Source organism: Chinchilla lanigera, unplaced genomic scaffold, assembly GCF_000276665.1.
Source record: "Chinchilla lanigera isolate Chin_1 unplaced genomic scaffold, ChiLan1.0 scaffold00192, whole genome shotgun sequence".
Taxonomy (NCBI): domain Eukaryota; kingdom Metazoa; phylum Chordata; class Mammalia; order Rodentia; family Chinchillidae; genus Chinchilla; species Chinchilla lanigera.
In genome coordinates, this window is record NW_004955593.1 from 887,943 (window position 1) to 911,919 (window position 23,977).

Sequence of the window (23,977 nt, forward strand, 5' to 3'; positions counted from 1 at the left end):
ATGCTCAGAAAGTTTTACAGCACTGTAAATCATCTGAACCTCTTATAGCAACATGTCCATATCTCCCTGATTCAGCAAGGACAATATTGTGGTTAAACCACTCTTCCACTCATTCATCTATTTGTATATTCATGCAATCAAAATTCATACAATTACATTCAGCAAATGCTCAAATGATGAAAGAAATACAAGATACAAATTTATTTCATATGAATAAAAATAGTTGATGCTTGGTAAACTTGAAAGTTGAACAAGGAAGTATACAAAACCTGATCTTGACTCAAGCAAAAGGTAGGTGATAGAGTTAGCACTACATGATGAGGGCTTTCATAGGAGGGAAGACACAAGTGTCCATGACTATGTCAAAGTGTTCATTAAGTGGCAACAGGAGACTGCCCTACTTACCCTCTTGACTGGGTTTTTAAAATATTTGTGGATTATAAGCCTTAAATTATGCATTGATCAGTCCCATGAGTCTTCGTCATGAACACCTCTCCTCTTCCTCCCTCTCTCTGTCTCTTTCTGTCTTTGTCTCTCTCACACATATACGCACACACACACATAAGGAAATTTGGGGTGATTAAATATTCAAGCTCTAAAACCAGCCTCAAATCCTGGCTGTATCTTTGTGTAACCTTAACTTTGCTACTTAATCATTCAAGGCCTGATTTTTCCAATTGTAAAATGGATATATAGACAAATATAGATATAGATACAGATATGTAGAGATGGATATATATATATATATACATATATATATATATATTTAAGTGATGGGCAAATTAGTTAAAGCACTTAGCCATTATTATTATTATTATTTCTTACATTAATTAAGAGATTAGAAATTAAAATACATGAAATACTAACATTGATTCACTTCGGAAAATTAAATGATGGGCTTATAGTTGTTATTTTTTAATTCTGTTTTTGCTCACCTAGTTCTTCCAAGTTCCTAATGAGATTGTTTGTGTAATGATAAAATGTCAAGAAGTATTGATTTTTTTTAATACTAACAATTCTTGAGAGGAACTCATGCAAAAGTGCAACTCATGGAACTATGATAATACTTAAAAGAATAGAAACAATCATTCCTAAAGTATTTAATATATGACTCATTGCCACATTATAGAAAATGTAGATCAGCACAAAGATGCTAGTGAGAAGTCACAATAGTCAAAATGAGACACTATTAGAATTTTGTTGTCACTTAATGATACCAGGCTTCTGTGAACCATATCACACTGCGTAAACATGCTTGTCTGATGTTGTCAGGAATTTCTCCAGCATTGCTTTAACTAGCACTATTGACAGAATCTTCAGACTAAATGGGGGAGTCTTTTCAAGGTTGCACTTTCCTCATGTGATAGCTCATCTTCATGGTCAACTTGATTAGTTTGAGAGGTGCCCAGGAGATTAGAAAAGTATACCTTAGGATATGTCTGGTTAAGTCCTGTGAGTGTGACCTTTAGGACGATATCTGCTCTCTGTCTTCTTCCTCTCAGAATCTTTACCTCTCTGCTTCATGAATACCTTGAATTGAGCAGCTTTTTACTGCCATATCCTTCTTTCGTGAGTTTCTGCTTCGGAGCTAGTAAACCATGGAGCCAGTACACCTCTGAAACCATGAGTCAAATCACACTTCTTCCTTTAAGTTGCAGATGTCAGCTATTTTGTCCCAGCAATCAGAAATCTGACCAATACAAAACTGACCAATACTTCTCTCTTCCACATCAACTTATCTAATTTCTCCCTCTTCATCTGCTCATCATTATCTGTCATTCTGTCATGCGTTTGCTTTTTCTTATGTGTGGCTATTTCCTCTTTTCAAATCCAAAGGAAGACCAACCAATTCCAAACTAATTGAATCTTTTCTTTGGGTCAATACTTAAGCTTGAAAAGTAAATGCCAGTGTATACCATAATATAACAGAATATACAAGTGCATGTATATATATGTGTGCCTGTGTGATGTGTTGATGGACATATATATCTATATGCTTCTTAATGCCAGGGAAGTTTACAGAAACTACTGTTTGTTGGTTGAAAAAACTGAGGATAAATTCAGGAGAGGGATGCTGCTCAAGTACAGATTTCCCACTTAAGCTACTTTGGAAAGAAACGTCTTCTGTTGTAGTACTGCACACTAAAATTCTGCCCTAAAAGTGTCAGGTTTGAAAAACTAAGATTATTGAGGGAGGGGCTTAATTGTTCAAAACGGAAAAAACTCTACAATATCTCCAATGAATAACAGAGAGTGTCTTGCTCATTCTGGAGATATGATCCAGTATATCTCTACAGGGAATAAAATGTGTGTAATAAAAATTCACATTGGTGGAGAGGAAGAATAAAAAGTGCATTACCACTGCACTGTTTCAGATGGGAGAAAGGGTATTTGATTAGATGATTTATTTTCACCTGTCCTGAAAAGCTTTCTTAAAAAGAAGAAAAGGAATCTCACTATGTTTCTAATGGTAAAATGGCTGATTCTCATTTCCTGCCTAATGAATTATTTACATACTTCACTGAAGGTCATTTATACTCAATCTACACTTCGACAATGCTCCAGAAGGTGGCACAGTAATTTATAATAGAGTTTCTTCCGAATTCAGTGTATTCTCTTCATTTACGGTGCAAAACTGTTGATGTTCTCCATCTCAGAGATGAATGGAGACCCCCAGACAGGGGCTCTGCAATAATCACAGATAAAAGGGCAAAGTAAATTTTGCAAAGAAGTCATTATTTGAGCAATATAAATAGACAAAATAGATCATGTAGAACTGAGAAAGAGTCAGTGTAAAACTAACAAATGGTCTAGCACCTTACCCAGTCTGCCGTGGTGCCCTGTTGCCATCTCCTGACTCTGCCTCTTATTCCTTCCCCAATGACCTACCTCTTTCAGGCATAAACAGTCCCTGACAGAGCATATATCCAGGGAAAACTCGAGCAAGTGGCATTCCTTGAATTGAAGGTGGTGCTTTTCATACTTTGGGAAACCTGCTAGGTGATAAATTCAGGGCTAGTTTTGGGGTCTCCACTCAAAGGCGTGTATTTACCCTACCTAGTTCATTCATAGAAAAGGAGTTGGTTTTTCCCCACAGAAAAGCTCTACTCTTGCTCCATATGTTGTGCAGGAGGAAAGATATACCTTGAGAGCTCTATAAGCTCCTGAATGCTCTGCCTCTCATTACAGACACAGGCTGGGAGACTTGACATAACCACAGTAGCAGCAGGCTAATCTCCATACCCAAGAGTAAAATTCAAGTGAAGTAGAGACCAGCTGACCTTCAGGTTACTCAAAATGCAATGTGTCTTTTGTTTCATGTTGCTGGCAGAATTAATTTCCCCATTGAGGCATCAGATGTAACTGTTTGTGAGGACTTTCCTGAATTTAGGGCAAAATATCACTTAGATTTTCATTTAATATTAGTTTTGAAATACAATTCATTTGTATGTAATAGTAATTTCCCTATTTTGGGGACAAAATACCTGACACTCACAATTTAAAGGGAAAATGTTCATTTGGCTTATAGTTACTAGAAGATTCAGTCCATGCTTGGTGGTTCCTAGGAAGAAATAGCATGTTAGAGAGGCATAGAGGAGAAAAGATGCTCAATTCACGGCAGCAAAAAGCAGAGAGAGAAGGGAAGATCCGAAGAGAAGAATGTACCCATCTCGGTCATGTCTCCAGTGACTCACTCCAAACAGGCCCCACATTCCAAGAACAGAGTCAGATAATAAACTCATCAGTGAATGAATCCACCAAGGAGTGTAATGTCCCCAGTGATCCAGTCACTTCCAAACACATGAGACTTTGGGGGAACATTTTAGATATAAGCCATAACATTCTGCTCCTGGTCCCCAAAAGACTTGTGTCTATCCTATCATGCAAAATGCATTTAGTCCATCTCTAAAAGTCACCAAAGTCTTAAGAGCTCAAGTATTGCTGAAAAGTCCAAAATCTCATTTGGAGACTCCTCAAGGAATAGTCTTAGTTGTGAGCCTCTGTAAAAATATAAATGAAAGTTAAATGCCTCCAATTATTATAAGCACAAGGTTAGCATGCCTATTCCAAAAGACAAGAATAGCAGAATAGAAAAGAATCAGACCAAAGCAAGACCGAAAAACAGCAGTGCCAACATTAAATCTTGCAACTCCATGTATAGCACCGATGGCAGATCAGAGCAGGATGCTAACTCGAAAGGGTTTGTGCAGCATCAATTGTAATACTCTTGCCACTTGTAGCCCATTTGGCTTCTGTCTTGGGATGGTTCAACTTGCCTGTGGTTTTCCTTAGCAGACATTCCACATTCTATAGGATTTCCAGGGGCCTGCATTACACTTTTGGAGTCACACTCATAGCTTTGTGCAGTGCCTTCTCAGAGGCACCCTGCCTGGGCTCCCAGGCCTTCTTTTGAAATCTGGGTTGAAGCCTCTGTGAAACCATAACTTTTGCATCCTGTATGCCTGTAAAACTAGCAACATATGGATCATGCCAATGTCATCTACCAGTTCAAGCAGTAACCAGGTCCCCTTGGACCATGGCTCCAGTAACAGTAAATTAAAGGTATGTTATTGGAACTAACCGAAAAGTGTCCATTGCAAGAATGCCTAGCTGGATAAACACATTGTAGCAATGTACTAGCTTGTCACAATTTTCTTTTCTTTTCTTTTTTTTTTGGTTTGTTTTTTGGTTTTTCTCCTGTACCGGGAACCGAACTCACGACTTTGCGCTTGCCAGGCAGGCGCTTTTGCCGCTGAGCTAAATCCCCAGCCCCTTGTCACAATTTTCTAAAACTAGGAACTCCTTAAAGATAAAGTTGGACACATTTTAATATGTCCAGGGATGCCAACCATCTCTTGAAAGTTTCATTTTAAAATTCAAATTTTGTAGTCTAAAATGAACCTTAAATTTATAATGGTGTGGCTTTCTACTATTAACTACTTTCTGAGTGATAATATTCTCAGTTTTGAAATGATGGCTAATTTTTTTGCTATTTATTGTCAATAATAATTTGACCAATTGTCAGAAATATCACTAATTTCTTGGAATTTTATGGTCTGGGATGTGTATCAGCCCTTGGAAATTCATTATATAACACATTTGTGTTCATTACTCTTCTTGCAGCTCAGACAAAATACCCAACTCCCACACGTTAAAGGAAGAAAGGATTATTTCAGCTCACAGTTTAGAGAGGTTTCAGTCCATATTCAGCTGGCTTCTAGGTAGGGTGGCATGGTGGAGGGGCATCACAGAGGAGAAACAGTTCATGGTGTGGTAGGCAAATGCAGCAAACCTCAGGGAACAGCAAAAAGCAACCTGTCTTTCCCTTTTGTCCAATCCAGGTCACAAGCCTTTCGGGCAGTGTTATCCACAGCCAGTGTGGGACTTCTGTCTTTGGTAAATTCAGGAGCAGATGATACAAGGGATTACTTGGAGACAAGACTTGGTTCAGTCACTGGCAGGACCCAGAAGGGCCACTTCTTCAGCATAAGACAGCTGTGGGGGAAACAATCACAAGCTGAAACATCTGTGATTATTTACTTGTAACTCAAGAACATGAGAACAAAGAGGCAGAAGAAAAGAACTTGCAACACTTGTATGGGAGTTTTGGTCAGGGGACAGGAAAGGAATGGGATGGTTTGCTATATGACACAAGTCAACCTAGTTTAAGCATGTTTATCAGAGCAGAGGGGAAACAATGACCAAAGCAAACATCTCTGAGAATAACTTATTGTTGAGGCTGCTGATTTGTTGTCTTGCAGATCTGCTCTAAACTTAACCATACATTCTAAGAGGCTGGGAACTATTGTTATCAATGTCTTTTCATTTTCACATTCACTTCCATCACTTCTTTGACCAGAGTCTCCCCACATAGAACTATGATAATTCCAATCAATGCACTAATTTAGTACCTGTCTTGGTTACTTTTTTCTCGTTGCTGGGACAAAATACCTGACTCCCAAAATTAAGGAAGGAAAGGTTTATTTTGCTTACAGTTTATGGAGGTTTCAGTCCATACTTGGCAGATTATAAGGCAGAGTGGCGCATGGCAGAGAGCTACAGCTCAGGGTGGCAGACAACAGCAAAAGCAACCACCATACACCAGGGCGGAATGGGGGAGGAATGTCCTCAAGCACGCTTTTCCTCTCCCTTACATATGCAAACTGTCCACCCCAGGGCGGGTGTAGCTCTCACACCCACAATCATTCAACTCTAATAGCCTGCCCCATTGTCGCATGAGGCTTTGGAGGGGACACACAAACATAAACCATAACATTCCACCCCTGGCCCCCCAAAGACTCATGCCCATCCCTTCATACAAACAGCATTTAGTTCATCTGCAAGAGTTGCCAAAGTCCTAAAAGTTTTAGCATTGCTGAAAAGACAAGTCCCAAGTCTCCTCCAAGATGTAAGGCAAACTCTTAGCTGTGAGCACCTTTACAAATGAAAAGTTAAACACTTCCAACATTCAATGGCACAAAATAAGCAGTACCATTCCAAAAGGTACAAACGGGGACACAGAGCATTGGGACCAAAGCAAGTCCAAAATCCAGCAGGGCTAACATCATGTCCTGTAATTCCACATGTGGCATCTGAAGCAACTTGTGGCACATTGTGAGCTCCAAAGGGCTTGCATGAGTCCACCCCTGTGGCATTTCTGGTGGTTACAGCTTCCATAGCTTCTCTCTTAGGCCCATTTTGCTCCCTCTTTCCAGCTTTACTTAGGCGATCCACTGTCCCGGCTTTTCTAAACTTCTGAGGTTTCCAGGGCACCTTTTGCTTCACACTCACAGCCTCACACACTGCCCTCTCAGGGGCACACTGCCTGGCCTCCCAGGCCTTCTGAAATCTGGGTGGAAGCCTCTTTAACCTCAGAACTCCTGCATTCTCCATGCACTTAAAGCCAGGGCCACGTGGATGATGCCAAGGTCTGCTGCTACCTGGAGCAGTAGCCAAGCTTTCCTCTCTCTTGGCCACAGGGGTCGAGTGCCTGGATCGCTGGGCACTCTGAATCCAATTCTGAGGAGCAGATTTTCTATGCTGCCGCCATTCTGGAACCTGGGGTGGCCGCCACCGCCATTCTGGAACATGGTGCTCAGCAGCTTTCTCCTCAAGGCAAGGTCTTTCACCTTTGCAGTTTTGAGGCTGCAAAGGGTGGAGACTTGCTGCTTCTTGTGGTGCCCTCAAGCCACCTTTTCTATTTTCCTGTTCCTTCTCAGCAATAGAGATCACCTTAGCCTTATCTTTGCAGTCCACAGCATTACTGGAGCTTCCTTTCTGGCCAAACTCACAACATTTTAAATCATCCTGCTGGGCTCTTTGTTCTTGATTCTCAATATAAATCTGGCTAAAAGCTCCCAACAATAGCCATGCCACTGCCCCAACGTTCGGCTGCCTTGAAATTTCTTTTGCCAGATTACTCAGTCTGCTGCCGCCCTTAATCTCAGTCTTAGGCAAAGTCTCTGGACACGAGCAAAATGCAGACAAACTTTCTGCCAAGCCATAACACACATCATCTGGAGTCCAAAAACCAATGGAGTCCTTCTTCCCAACAGAAACCTCCTGAACCCGGTCTTCACCGGCAAGATTTCTATCAGCCTTCTGGGCCTCTGAGCTCTGACCAGAATCTCCCAAACAGAATAGCCGAAGGTGTTCTAGCCCTTCTCTTTCAGGCGACATCTCCAAATCTTTCCAAACACTCCCCACAAGCCATTTCCAAAGGCTCTTGAACCACATGGTCAGATACAGTCACAGCAATGACCCCACTGCTCTGGTACCAAATTCTGTCTTGGTTACTTTTTTCTCATTGCTGGGACAAAATACCTGACGCCCAAAATTAAGGAAGGAAATATTTATTTTGCTTACAGTTTGTGGCAGTTTCAGTCCATACTTGGCAGATTATAAGGCAGAGTGGCACATGGCAAAGAGCTACAGCTCAGGGTGGCAGAACACAGCTAAGCCGCAAGCACACACCAGGGCGGAATGGGAGAGGAATGTCCTCAAGCACTCTTTTCCTCTCCCTTACATATGCAAACTATCCACCCCAGGGTGGATGCAGCTCTCACACCCACAATCATTCAACTCTAAAAGCCTGCCCCATGGTCGCATGAGGCTTTGGAGGGGACACACAGACATAAACCATAACAGTACCACAACTCTTACTCCCAGTATCACACACCCTAAATCCAGCCAACTTCAAAAAGCTCCATCTATGAACACATGAGGCTTTGTGAGGACATCTAGATGCAAGCCATAGCAAAACTCCTCTTTCCACCAGAGATAACATTGGATTTTTGAATGCTTTCTTTATTTTTCTTTTTCTTTTTTTACCACATATGATGAAACTATAAAAATATATCATTTAAATTTGCCTAAACTTTATATTATCAAGTTAAAAATGAGTATCTCTTTTCATCTTGCTTTTTATCAAACTTATAATTGTGAAAATTAGCATCTTGTTCCATGTAGGCATAATTCATTCTTTTATGTGGCTGAATAATTTTTCATTATATTTATAGTCTACAATGTAATTATCCATTTTACAATTCATAAACATGTAGGTCTCTTATGTTTTATACTGCTACAAACAAAGATTCAGTGGACATTCTTGTACAGGTTTCCTGATGCACATAATTATAAATTTATAGAGGTATGTAAGTAAAGATTGATTTCTGCATCATACTTTAGGACTATGTTCAGCTTTCTAAAATAATACTAAGGTTCTAAAAAAATAATAATAATACTAAGGTTCTTTCTGAAGTAGTTTTACCAATTTATATTTCTATCAGTGGATAAGAATTTTAATGCTACACATTCTTTCCAAAGCAGGGGCAATGTTTACCAAGTTAGTGATTTTATGATATTTATTTGTGATCGATTTTTTTCTAGTATGAACTGAACACCTTTTCAGAAGGGCTTTATTTGGTTTTCTACTTTTGAAAAGATGCTATTCAAGTTGTTAGTTCTTTTGACTATTAATTACATTGTCTATAGTCCTAGGCAACTTTCTATCAGATTACATCTCACCTTGGTGACTTTTAATATTTTTTATTTTATCTTTCAATTAATAAAAATATTTCTTTTTTTTAAAGGCAACTTAATTTTGTACTTTTCTGTACAAAATTTTTCATGTTTTGCTTAGGAGTCTTTTCCTGTCCTACAATCATGTTGATAGCCTCTATAACATTTTAAATATTTTACATGTTGCATACATATTTATTTTTGCGGTCCTGGGCACAAACCTATGGTTTTCACAGATTATTTATTTTTTATTTTGAGATATGATTTTGCTAAGTAACTAAGTTACCCAGACTGAGGTTGACTTTGTGATCTTTCTGCCTCAACCTCCCAGAAGTCTGGAATTACAGGCATGTGTCACCACACCCATCTGTAAACACACTTTCAATTTATCTTGAATTAATATATTGCAGAATATTAAATTGTAGTGCAATTTCAATTGTCCTTATGGATTCCAAATTGAATAAGCACCATTGTATGAGAAAATAATTCTTCCCTGTTTGTCACAAATGTCAGGGTATTTTTTAAATCAAGGTCCTTTTATCTGTGTTTATTCTGGAAATAATCTATTTCTGAGCTCTCTGCTCTGTTCCATTATTTCAGTACAAATATGAACATTTTTTATTATTAGAGATTTAAAATGAGTCTTCATAAACTGTCAGAATATACTTATACTCTTACTTTGTTTTTCTATAGGGAGATATTCACCACTTTTTTATACTCTTTAGAAGCAGTTTATCAAGTTGCACAAAATTAACGTTAGAAAGTTCAACTGCTATATTTACCTTTTAGAGGAATTGCTTTGAATTTATATCTTTAAAATACCATGTTTTTCAGTTCATAAAAATGTTTATCCCTGAATTTAATAAGGCATTCTATAATTTCTCTCATTAAGGATAAAATATTTTTCTGTAAAGGTCTTGTACATATTTTATCAGATTTATTCCAAGATACTTGACATTTTTAAATCTTATTTCAAATGGTTTTTTTTTTTCAACTTTATAATGAAATATTTTGTTCCTCATGACTGGAAATATAATTGAAATTTTTAATGTTATCCCAATCAAAATGCCAACAATACTCCTCATAGAACTAAAGAAAACAATCCTAAAATTCATATGGAACCAGGAGAGGCCCAATAGCAATCCTGGGCAACAAGGGCAAGCTGGACACATGAAAATCTCAGATTTCAAGCACAAAGGTAAAGTAATAAAAACAGCATTGTACCGGCACAAAAACAGACACACAGATCAGCAAAATGGAACAAAGGAAGTCGAAATAACCTCAGGGACATGCAGCCACCAGATCTTTGGCAAAGAGTCCAAAAACGTGCACTGGAGGAAAAATAGCCTCTTTAACAAATGATGGTAGGAAAACTGACTACACCCATGCAGAAGACTGAAACTAAATCAAACCATTCCTCATGTACTAAAGTCAAAATGGCTCAATGATCTAAATATTGAAACAGAAACACATAATCTGCTGGAAGATAAGATAAGTGAAATTCTTGAAGACATAGAAATAGGCAAGGGCTTTTAGAGCAGAACCTCAGTTGCAGAAAAATAGCACCAAAAATCAACAAATAGATCTACATCAGATTGAAAAGCTTCTGCACAGCAAAGGAAACAACCAACAGAATAAAGACACAATCTATAGAGTGGGAAAATATTTCTGTCAGGTACTTTTTGAACACAGAACCAATATATATATATATATATATATATATATATATATATATACACACACACACACACAATGTAAAAAGAACTAAAAAGCAGATACCCAAAATAAAAGACCAAGTCAAAAAAAAAAAAAAAAGAAAATGAAATGAATGGACAGTTCTCAAAGTAACAAGTACAAATGGCCAATAAATACATGAAAAAATGTCTCACATGTCTGGACATGAAAGAAATGCAAATTAAAACAACATTGAGATTCCATTTTTCTCTAGAAAGAAAGACTATCATCAAGAAATCCAATAATAACCAATCCTAGTGAGTCTGATGAGATAAAAAAATGTTTCTACATTATTGGTGCAAATTGAAACCAGTACAACCACTATGGAAATTAGTATGGAATTCCTCAGGAAACTAAAATGATGTATTCCATTTGGCCCAGTGATTTCCCTTCTAGCTATCTTTCAGCAAGAGTTGAAGACAATGTATTACAACACCTGCATCCCCATATTTATAGCAACACAGTTCCTAACAGCCAAATCTTGGCAGTAGTCTACATGTCTTTCAACAGATGAATGGTAAAGAAAATTTGGTATTTATATAGAATGAAATAATACTCTACAATAAAGAAGAGGGGGCTGGGGATTTAGCTCAGCGGCAAAGCGCCTGCCTGGCAAGCGCAAGGTCGTGAGTTCGGTTCCTCTACCGGAGAGAAAAAAAAAAAAAAAAGAAGAATAAACTTGAGTCATTTGTAGGGCAAAGTATGTATGTGGAGACCATAGTGTTAAGTGAAATAAATCAGCCTCACAAGCAAAATACCACATGGTTTCCATATATGAGAAACTCAAATATAAATAAAATGTGAAATAAAAGATGGCTAATAGGAAACAGAGAGATAAAACTTTTGCGAAAGGAAAGGTGACCATGAAATAGAGGGAGGGGAAAGGGAAGGGAAGGGAAGGGAAGGGAAGGAGAACGGGAAATAAAAAGACTTAAGATGTTTTGTGTACATGTACCAACTCCCCAGAAGGAATGCAACCACTACATTCTGCAAATATGTACTAATAAAAGTAAAACTTTTAACAATTTTTTAAAAATTATAAAGTTTTCATATCCAGAAAATTATTATTTCTCATATTTTCTTCTTGCATATTATTCTAGATTATTTATACACATAATGATATGATTTGTGAATAACAATTTTGTTTCATCTTGCACAATTTCACCATATTTTATCTATTTTGGCTAACTGTAGACAAGACATGCAATATATTGCATACCAAAAGATAAAGATATGCAAAATATCCTCTTGTCAAGTAGAAAGTGCAAAACTTCCCCCATAGCCCATAATCTGGTACATTTTATCAAACTCAATAATTTATCTTCTATATTTATCATACAAAGAATTATTTTTCCTTCTTTATGTTTTAGAAGTACATTCAATAGAAATATTTGCATACTGAGTATGTATCTGAATGTATAAAATAATCTGTCATTAAAATGGTTATATGGAATTCATCTCACTTAATTACTAATAACTTGTATTAACTAACTTTCCAACGTTAAGACAACTTATTCCAGGTGTATTGTTCTTTTTATGCATTGAAGATTTGTTTGCTATTATCTTCAAGATTTTCAAGTTTATGCTCATGGGCAAGATTGGTCCCTTAGTGGTTCTTCTTGTACTTTCTGCCTCAGCTTCTTCTATTGAGGGTCTGGTACCACAAAAATGAGATGCAGAGTCTCTCTTTTTTCCTTATATTATTGAAAAGTATATGTGGTATTATAATAGGGTTTTTTTTTTTAAAGTTTGAGACTACTTTTGAAAACATCTTTTCCTCAGCATGTAGGTAACACTCAATACAATCAACAGAGAGTGAGTGTAAGGCATGTTTACCTTCTTAGAGCTGTGAAATAGATCAAATTAAAATACAGGGTTCCTTGTTGGAGACTACACATAATAAATTGAGTCTAGGAGAAGTCCAAATTTGTCTTTATCCTGCCCTTTTAGCCCAGCCTGGAACGTGGAATCTCTCTCCTCGTTTCTGTTCACAGCTGGAAGCGCTAGAGTTGATGACGGCTTTGGCACTCACAGAACAACATAAGACCTGCTAAAGAGGATAAGGCACCCAGGAAACTACAATTTCCTTATTGCGCTCCTGTTTTGTTTTTGTCCTAGTCCCTGTGTTTTGATCTTTCTAGCCCACCATAGTAGCCATTACTGTTCCAGAAACCCCCACTGCCCTTCACCTATGAGATGTAATGAATAAGTATTAAGAGTTTGGTGCCTTGTGGCTTTTTGTTCCCTGAGAGCAACTGATCATACCACATCTCTTCTATGCACCTCTATTTTGTCTCTTGCTCTTTCTTTTCTTTCCTGATGTGCGGTATGCTGTAACCCAGGCAGGAGATTGGGAGCTCACCGCAGGTGTCCCTGATAATGGCACTGTGTTAAGGGTCAACAATAGTGCCTCATCAAATTTCACTGCAAATTGCCTATGTGTATGTATATTGAAATAACATTAAAATATTGTAGAGAGCATACTTTACCAAAATGACTTGTTTCTCTGAAATAAATTATAAATATCTGAATTTTATACCTCTTTTTAGTTATATTTCCTCAATGATTTGCTTTACTTTTATAATTCTTTATTCTGCAGAATTTTCTTATTAAATTTCTTACAGTTACAGCCTACTTGAATTTTAATATAGCAACAAGTAGCTGTCAAGCTATTTAATTCTCTTGGGTAGTGTGGGATCATTAATGAGAACATATGCTCAGCATTAGCATTTCTAACCAGTATACTGAACATGTTCTAGCAGAAAGTTAATAACACTGAGAATATCTCTTAAATTGTGATTTGGTATGGTAATTTGCTTTTCCACTGTTTAAGATTGAGTTTCACCTATTGATTTGTCATTTTTCCATTGTTTCCCAATGACAAAAAAGAACATTTTCATGATTTTTAAATCCCTTTTTTCTTTAACACTACACATGATTATTTAACTTTCTGTGCGACAAAGGTACATAGTGGTATCAATGGGAAAGAATCAAGTTCTTCAACAATGAAATCCATTTCAAAGATAGTCATGGCAAGCCTACTGTCATTATCCACTTTAGGTCAGAATTTCTCTCCTGTTAATAAGCAATGTCCCTTTTAAGAAAAGCCTTAACACTTAAAAGATGTATATTTCATCAATTATTTTTTTAAGATGTTCAACAGATTCTTTTAAATAATAGCACTATTATTCTTTCACTTTACATAATCCTATTGCAAAAGACATACTGAAAACTCTAAATAAGAAATAAGGCTTCTCTCGATGCATAATTTAAAAGTGAAAAACAATTTTGAGAGGCCTTTCTTCAGAACTGAAGAATGGTTGCAATGCTTAAAAGTTCTTAAAGATTCTTTAAACTCTATTTGGTAAACAGAAACAATAATTTTTTGAAAGAGAGATGTCATCAACAGAAAATGATAGCTGAAGAGCAACATTCCTTCAATTGCTGTGTTAAAGCAGTGCAAATCTTGATGAGAAGAAGTTTTCAGCAGTTACTTCAGTGTTAATATATAAGACTAGGAAGTCAGATACTATTTGAGCAGAATATGCAAAATACTGGAAGTACAACTAACATTCTCCTTGTAATCATCCATGTTCTGTTTAACTTTGAATGAACTTTGTTGCTATCTGCAAATGTTCACCAGCATTTGTACTTGTGGTAGCTCTAACAAAAGAAAGTATATAGAGTCTCTACATACACACACACACACACACACACACAGATATTCACATAGACATACACACACACACATACACAGTCTTCTCTTTGTCAGTTTCATTTGGGAGGGATTTTTCCTATAGTAGCCTTATAAGTAAGACTTTTTATGAGAAAACTTTTGCACAAGGAAAGAAAAAATGTTTTCTTGCACTGTTCTTCCTTGCGTCTGTGACTATAATCTAAAAAGTTTTAGATCTTTAAGCATAGATAATTTAAACTTAGCATTTAGTGCTTTGATAATCTCTGTAATAAGTGGAGCTGTTGCACATATTGCAGTAGACTTCACCCTGGAACACTGAGATTTGCCTGCAATTTTAGAACTAGAAAACACTTCATGTAGTAGTACATTCCAAACACTCATCTTAAAAGGTCCATTCCAAACACTCGTCATTACTGAAAGAGTAATGACGATCTATAGTGTAGTAGGCCATTACAACTTCTTCTCTTACTATTTTATGTTCTTCATGTGATTTTCCCTGAACAAAAAAGCATTTTACTGCTAGATTTAGTATTAGCAAGAGTAGACATCATGATCTATCTTGCACAGCTGTTAATAAATGCTTCTTTGTAGTTGATTTTCACCATTTTTATATCAAATGGACAATTGCATAGTGCGTGAAAAACTTTACATGGATATTCCTTATTTAATAAATACTTTCTGTTCATAAAATTCATCACAATGGAGTACTATTCTTCCATAAGGAAGGATAAACTTGAGACATTTTTAGGTAAATAAATGCATATTGAGACCATAATCTTAAGTGAAATAAAGTGTAAATATCATATTATTTCTTTTGTGTGAGAAATACAAAGGGCAAATAAGGTAAACACAAAGGACAAAAAGGAAATAACCCTTGGCTTTTGGCGTATTGGGCTTCAAATACTCACAAAGATGATAGCAACCACTGAGAACTGAAAATTTGAATTTGAAAAATCTCACTGCCACATAAGCATGCCTGGCACTCACAAGTACAAAGAAGTTTATAAAAGACTGAATGGTTGAAAGGCAGTGAGTTTTGAAATAGACAATAAATTGAGCTTGATATTTGCAACAAAAAGCTGCTAACTTCCATTTTGTCAGAAAGAAGAACTGCATGTCTAGACAGTCTTCCTGACCAAAGCGACAACTGCTCCTGTACTAAATATGGGTTAGTCTGAGGGGAACAAAGCTTGGCAGGCATCCTGGTGTGAGAGCATTTGAGATTGACGGATTTACAGCTATGCCCTGTGCTCCCCAGTGTAAAGGCTGTATGAACTCATTGACTTTCAGAAGCTAGGCTACTGGAAGGAAGGACTTGTCAACTGGCTACCACCTAAAAATGTGAGGCTGTTAATGATTGACTGAAATTCAGTTCCTGGGTTTTTTAAGTGGATTGGCCTATTCTCAAAAGCCTGAACATCTTATTGATGGAGGTTACTTATTTACTACTTGAGACTTTGACAAAGAACAGAATTTTCCTTTCTCAACTACCTATTTTCCGAAATTCAAAGTCCCCGTTCTTCCTGACAGACATAATCAAACTTTGGGATTGGCATAATTTAGGTTTGACAGTAATAGGCCTTAAAATGTCCATAAACTTACCACACTAATTTGCTACTTCTCAGTCCCAGACCACACTGCATGTGCCTAAAAAACAAGCAGTGTTCTTTGTCTGAACTTTTCTGTTATTGCAATGTTAAATACATTTTAAGTTTACCCAGGAAAATTTTAGCCTTGTTTTCATGTTTCCATTGCCACCTATCTCATGATCTCTACGTAAAACAGCTGTACTTATTCATTCTTCTCTGAAACATTGCTGTCGTAGATTCTGAGCATCTCTTCATTACAATAGACCCCACTAATAAAATCTTCCCTTTCTTATGTATGCAAATTTTTGCTAAACCTTGACAGTATATTGACATGACTTAGACGGCCTGCTGGAGGACCTTTGGAGTCTGCTGTCCTAGTCTAGGTATTAACATTGGCTTAAAGACCTACTGTTTCTTTTCCTGGCCTCAGAGATATTAAAATGACTCAAATGAGCAATGAGACAAAAAACAAAGCCATTATTTTCCAATAAATCTTCAGGGTCATTAACCTGATTCAGAAAATTAGAAGACAAAGAAACAAGTAAGTAAAGGGGAAAATAAGGTCAAATTCCTAGTACGGTGAAAAAAGCAAATCTGTGGTACATGGGATAAGGAGTTGTGATGTCCATTATGAGTCTTGATTTTTCTTACCAGTGAAAGAAAGAAGGATGTTGAATAAACTGCTTTACTGAAGGTAAATCCAGCTTTGAGGGTGACCTGTCAATAAATACATGGGCAATAGAACTTCTAATCTAAGGGAAATCTAGGAGGATTTGGACTAATGGAAGTTTTAGGCAACCCACAGGAGAATCTATCAGGAAGTACATGTATGTAGGTAGCTTCCAACTTCGAGGAAGTTTTCGCAGAAGGTTATGGATAGGGGGAACAGTGAAACTATAGGAGAAAACAAGACTTGAATGAGTGGAAGTAGGCCAAAACCTATGGATGGTTACGGCAAATGATTCATGAGTGAAAAATGCTGCAAGTCTAAGGGAGGAATAGAAGGAACAGCATGGATATAAGATTCAATCATCCCTTAATGCTTACAATTTTTTTTATGTTCTGATCAATTTTGCATGCTTGTGTCTGGTGGTCTGAACAACTGATTTGAAGGTAACAATATGCAATGGAATTACAATGGTGAACTTCTTCCATCTTGTCTAGTGAAACTCCGTATTATCTCTAAGGTTTTATTGAAGAATTATTTTCTTATTCCTGATAATGGTTCAAGCAATCTTTCATTCTTACATTGGGTAATCTGAGAAATGTAGTTGAGGATGGTGATATGTAATGTAACAACCACTGTTGATTCGCATTATTTTGTCTTGAGACCCTGTATCACTTTGAATGTTCTTGCTTTGATTTGTTTATGTTCATGATACTCGTATGCTGCTACTGTTGTTTGTTTGTTTGTTTGTTTCTCATTTACTACTCTCTTTAAAATAAAAAAAAGATTCAACCGTGCCAGAAAGACCTTGCCAGGAGATGATGGGTTGGAAGAAGTATGCAACCTGTAGAGTAACTTTGTAGTATGTTATACAAGATGCAGTAACATAATGTAACTTCCAACAGGAAGTTCCTTGGAGAGGAAGCATCAAGTTTAGGGTAACAGACATCAGGAGGAGCATGGCTATAGAAAGCATTCTGTCAGAGGAGAGATTGAGAGGAGATCAATAAATACAAGATATAGGCATTCTAAGTATGGTCTGACAGGAATTTAATGGGTATAGAAAGTTTCTAACCTAGAGAACCTTGACAGAGGTGGACAGAGAGAGTGAGAGTGACCAAAGTAGTGAAGGTTATGGTACGAGCAGCATGAGTAGAGAGAGCATTCAGCCTAAGGGAGGGTATTACAAAAGTTTATTGTTGGAGTGTACAGTGCACCTAGGAGATCTGGTATGATGTGCCTAGGTGAAAGTTGTGATCAGCATGGAAAGGGCATGGAATGTGGTGCAAAAGTGGAGGGTGCATCCATCACAGGGAAGCATATGATGGAAGTGTGGTACAGGGTGCATGTGTGAAAAATGCAGCCAGATCATGGAAAGAATCAAAAATGTCCAAACACTTAGTATGCAACTGAGGAACTGGCTGAAAGTGTATTGCTGGAGGAGACATCCAACCAAAGGGAGGAATCTATAGAAGGTTTATAGATGCAGGGTGAAGCAAGAATACTCATGGGTAGTGGGAGCAGCCACCACAGGGAAAAACTCAACAAGAAATCTGGGAGTAAGTGTTGTAACTGTTTGATGAGGATGGGGCAGAATGTGCATATGTAAAAGGAGCATCTAGCCTAGTAGTGACACAATAGGAAGTACAAGTGTATTAGATTTTTTACAGGAACTGATTCAGTATGAAATATATGTATGCTTATACAAAAGACTTATTAGGTAAACTTACAGGATCAGAGGTGGAAGGGTCCCAGTGGCAGTCTTCTGGATCACAGACAGAGAATATAAAATGCCTTCCTGTGCACTGGAGAGCTGGTGGATACAGGAGCAGTTGAAATTAGAACTTCAGAAAGGTCACTTCAGAGTCACCAGTGTCCATCTGTGCTGGAGAGCAAACGATTCTGTTGGAAGGCTGAAGGAACTGGACACCAAAATCCAAAGGCGGTGGTAAAGATTGGAATTCCTTCAAATTAAAGGCAAACATTTCTTTCTTCTTTCCCTCTCCTTCTGTTCAAGCTACAAGCTCATTGGTTGATGCCATTCACATCCAGGGTGGGATTCCCCCTCAGTTTGCTGGCCTACGTGTCAATCATCCACAGGCACACCCAGAATTTACTAATCTGCTAGGCAGTTCTTAATGAAGTCAAGGTGACATATCATAATTAACAATCACAGTATGGATGAATAGTTTACAGAAACAGTCAACTAAAACTGTATGTACCAAAAAACCCAAACCAAACCAAACCAAATCAAAACAAACCAAACCAAAACTAAACAAAATCACATGTACCAACAAACCATCTATTCTATAGCTAGGTATAGAGGTGCATAGATTAAGCTAGTGTAGAAAACACATGGCAGAAAACGCAGAGGGAGTATAGCCAATCTAAGGGAGAACCTAGCTAGAAGTACATTATGGAGGATTTATCCAATGAGGAAAAAACTACTTTGGAAATATTTGAGTGGAGTGAGCCAAAAGCAGAAGTAGGATCAAGGAAAGAAATGCATAAGTGAAAAAACACCCAGTTTAGTGTAATATATAAGGGGAATTCACTCTAGGAGATAACTTAGTGGATTCATGGGTGAAATCTGCCATCAGTCTAAAACAGGGAAAAGCATAATGTACAGATTTTTAAGGACTTTCTGCCTTAGGGAGGAATACGACATACATGAATGTATGAGGGTGCAAAAATCCTAAGGTAGAAACTAGCAAGAGATGTATGAGTGAAGGGAACATACAGCTGAGGGGAGGACTTTGCAGGGGTCTACACTGAGTATATACAGAAAGTACAAAATGGTGAAAGATGCAGTCAGCCTAGGAGTCAGCCCATTAGGAAGTACATAGTAGAACAAAGAATAAATTCTGGACTAGGACTTAGCAGGAGATGTATAAAGAGATGGAGCACTCAGATTAGGGGCAGACTTAAAAGAGTATTCATTATTAATTGATCATGCCAGTCTAAGAGAATAAATGATGAATGATTCACAGTTGAAGAGTTCAGTAAAGTTAGCTGAAAGAAATAGGAGATACTTGGGTAAAAGGGTCATCTAACCAAGAAAAACTCTGCAGGAAGTGTATGTCATAGATCATCCTACTGTGGGATATAAGGATGAGATGTGCATGAGTAGAATTTGCATTTAGGCTGGGATAGAAATAAAGAAAGCCTCTAGTAGGAGAAAGCAGTTGTGTTAAAGGAGGACCCTGCAGGAAGTGTATGAGTTGAAAGCAATTACCCCCCAAAAAGACTATGAAAGTAATGCAAAGGGAGACAATAGGGCCAATCTGGGTAGGATACCTTAAAAGTCTATGGAGGCAGCATCCTGTCTAGAGCAGGTCTAATCAGGAAGTTCATGGAATGAAGAGTGCCATTTAGGACCTGGTAAGTGGTGCATAGTTTAATGGTGTAGATGCCCTATTTGGTGATACATCAGTGGAAGTTATTGTCATGGGATGACTCAACTGGAAGCGCATGATTCGAGGTTGTAGCAATATAGAGAAGGACCCAGTCTTAATTTGATTATGGTGGGACAGCCAGTATAGGGGGGCTACAATAGGTACCCTATTTGTTAAGAAAACAGTTACAGAGGAGAATGACAAATTCAGGGACTGCAGTTGCTTCCAGCCTATCACACAACATTAAGGGAAGTGCAAGGTGGAGCATGCAATAAATGCAAATATAGAAGGTGCAGCCAGCCTAAGGGAAGACATGGCACTAAGCACATAGGTCAGTAGCCTAGGAAAAAGTCATCCAGGAATTGCAAGCCTGGAGGGAACGTCCCAGCAAAGGCTGGATTCAACAGAAATATCAGAGATGAGGGAGAAGCCAGCCTTAAGGGTTCACCAATAGCCACATGGGTGAACATGAACTATTGTGCTATCAATTAAGAAAGATGACAATACTATATTTAATTTAAAAAGTGTAAATAAACAGAAATCCTTAACATTTACAGAAATGTAGGACTTATTTAGTTTAAGGAGGCCAACTAATGGCAAGATAAACTGAAAAATAAAGTGTATGATATTATTGTGGTGAGATATGGAATCTCTTCTCTCTGAGGAGATTATTGCCGGAGGTAAAGAGTGAACTTTTACAACTGTTTACTAAAAGCAGAGTATCTTGTCAAAAATCCAAGTACTTTTGTCATTTTCACAGACAGAAAACAACTTTCTAGGTTTGTGTCACTGTAATATTTGATTCTAGATAAATTGAAAGCTCCTGTTCAAGAGTCTTATAAATAAGCTCATCAAAACTGAGTCAGATTTTGTAAAGTTCTCACAGAGATTTTTATTCCTTCTCAAATTTTCTGGTCAGCAAGATAAAAATTCTTTTTACTTTGACAAAATGAGATGGTCAGAATAATTTAGTTTCATTTATGCATGATAAAGAAATTAGAGAGGTCTGCTGCACAACGTTTGCCTATGGTTAACAATACATGCTATATAATTAAAGTGGAAATGGTCCAACATCATGTGTTTTTACAAAAAGAATTACATTTTTGTATGGCTAATCAATAACTGGAGTACTACACTATGTGATCAATAATCGTGTGTCACTTTAGGAAAAAAAAACATATCCAGACGGAAAAGAAAACACTTATGTCAAAGTTTAACACTGATAAATCAGAAAAGGTATAGTTATTTTCATGAAGCATTAAAGATAAAGATTTTTGTCAAGTATGTAAATAAATTACATAAATTAGAATTCTTAAAATTGATCAGAATTAGTTTCTAAGAGAATATATATACATATGTATATATATAGTAATTGAGTATATGTAAAAAATCAAATATTCAATTTTCTTATTTTCATGGAATTTTAAAACTAATCAATTGTAAGCGATTAATTATGCATGTCAATTGAAATGGAGCTTCTTTCACTTTAAAGAATTTATAATGAAGTACATCAATACCATATGGAGACAGAAAAACTTTATTTACTCCCTCTATTAGTTTTCTCATCATTGGGATACATTACTTGACACCCACAATTGAAAGTATAAGACCTTTAATTTGGCACACAGTTTCAGGGAATTCAGTCCATGGGCAGCTGGATCCAAAGGAAAAACATAGTAGAAGTGTGTGGCACAGAAAACATGCTTAGTTCCTGGTGGCTGGAAAGCACAGCATGGAAATAGTGTCAGAGAAGAAGGGGCCAGGGACTATATTTAGTGCCCCAGGTCTTGCTTCATATCCAACCTAGACACATCCAGAACTGTGCTCAACTAATCCCATGGGAAGTTTCCAAACCAATCAAGTAGGCACAAGTTACATGATCAGAAGTAAAGGTTAATGAAATTACAGTCTAGTAGATATTTTGGGATGGAGACACAGTACTTTTTAGCCATAGGTCAGGAGTAAACACAAAAGAGTAAAACTCCTTGATAAAAATATCTAAAACTGTTCTCCTTCTGGACAGCATGAAATTCCTTTTATATTGATCCAAAAAGTAGACAAACTACTAAAAACCTGACAAAACAGATTGTCTGTTTTCTCTTAAATAGTAGAGAACATATTTTTGCAAATCATTAACTATTTATAGAAACATACACAAGGTTGGATCATAAAAAATTTCAGCACATAACCGAGTAGTTGTACTTTTTATTATATATGCAAGGAAACTGAAGACATGCATTCACACAACAACTTGCACATGAATGCCCATGGCAATATTACTTATAATAACAAAAAGGACAAATAACACAAATGTCCATCAACTCTTAATGGATAAGCAAAATATGGTATAATGTATGCAATGGAACATTTTATAGCCACAAAATAAGGAAGTCCTGATAGACACTGTGATGTGGATGAATCTTGAAAACATTATTCAAAGTGAAAATTAAAATTAAAAATCCCCAAAATGGTAGGCAAAATGAAAAGCAACTGATCAGCTATAAATGAACAGAAATAACACTAATGTTGAGATAAGAAAGCAAAATTTGTAAAGAGTCCACAAAGTTCTATGGGTGAACACGTACTTAAAAAGCAGGAAAAGGATGTAAACATGATGGAGAAGTAAGGCGATTATTGGTTACACAGCTCTACTTAAGTAAATTAATTTGACAGGTGAGGCTATGTCCTCAAACATATGTAAAGATAATTATCAAAACATGCAAAATTATGACACTCCTGTAGATATGGCTATATATTAAAAGAGTAATTCCTAACTATATGACATGCATTAAATAAACAGGAAGATAGTATAACCAGTAAAAAGGAGAATCAAAAAACATAAATATGAAGACTAATCAGGTATGCTGAGATGAAAATACAAGTGATGGAAAAATTTTGATTACTTCTAAGACAGGAGGGAAACTGAAACTCTACTACACGTTGTGTGCTTATTAATGACTACAACATACAGAGTTGTAAAAATCTTCAGAGACCAAGGAAGTCTAGAAGTAAATCCATAGGCAAGGCAAAGGTTTCCCTTGAATAATGTTCCTGTTAGAAACTTAGAGTCTAAAAAAATATAAGGTAACCCTCAAAGAGAGGTAACAGAGTGAGCCTAATTCATGAGACAGATTTACTGCTGTCATAAATATTTAAATGGATAACCAAAGATAAAACAAAAAGATATTCATCATGAATGTGCAAGTAAGGGTATAAACGGAAGGAAACTTGTTTTGTTTGGACCATGATCAGTGACACAAAAGGTCCTCAAGTGGGAAAGGTATTCTGTAGTCCTTTCTGGGCCAGTGGCTTACAGAGGAATGCAAAGCACTCAAAGGCAATGCAAGGCTGTGACCCCAGAAACTGAATAGTATGATAAACAACAGGTATTGTTTTCATTGGAACAGAAGATTTCCATGAATGTGAAAATTTAGTAGAAGAAAAGAGTTCCCTCACAAATCTATCCAGGGACTAGGGCCACTAGCTTCATATCATGCACCTGCTGAGACAGAGGGCAGGCCAGACCTGAGTGGCCACCAATGACATCACTTAGCCCACAATGTCACAAAGCACCCTCCTGACCCATAGGAGGTACAGAGTGGCTGTAAGCTCAGTGACTCTGCGAGGCTAAGGCCAGAAGACACGTTCAGGCTGGGGCAGCCGCTGTCAAAGGCGATGGCTGGCAAGAAAAGTCGGAGGAAATCCCACAAGTCCAGGAGGCAGGCGGTGTCCCGGTCTTCAAGAGCGGAGCTTCAGTTCCCCGTGAGCCCCGTGGAGCGTCACCTGAGACAGGGGGGCTATGCCCCGAGGCTGTCCTCCACCACAGCAGTTTTCCTCGCTGGTATTCTGGAGTACCTGACAGCAAACATACTGG

General features: G+C 37.3%; 1 protein-coding gene across 1 annotated transcript; it reads left to right on the top strand.

Moving 5' to 3' along the window:
* Nucleotides 1-23,698: 23,698 nt before the first annotated feature.
* On the top strand, nt 23,699-23,977 carry LOC102021406 (histone H2A; the record flags this gene model as incomplete). Its single annotated transcript, XM_005414637.2, is given in 1 exon segment — nt 23,699-23,977. A coding segment is annotated over 1 exon segment (199 nt), but the record flags the coding sequence as incomplete, so codon positions are not given.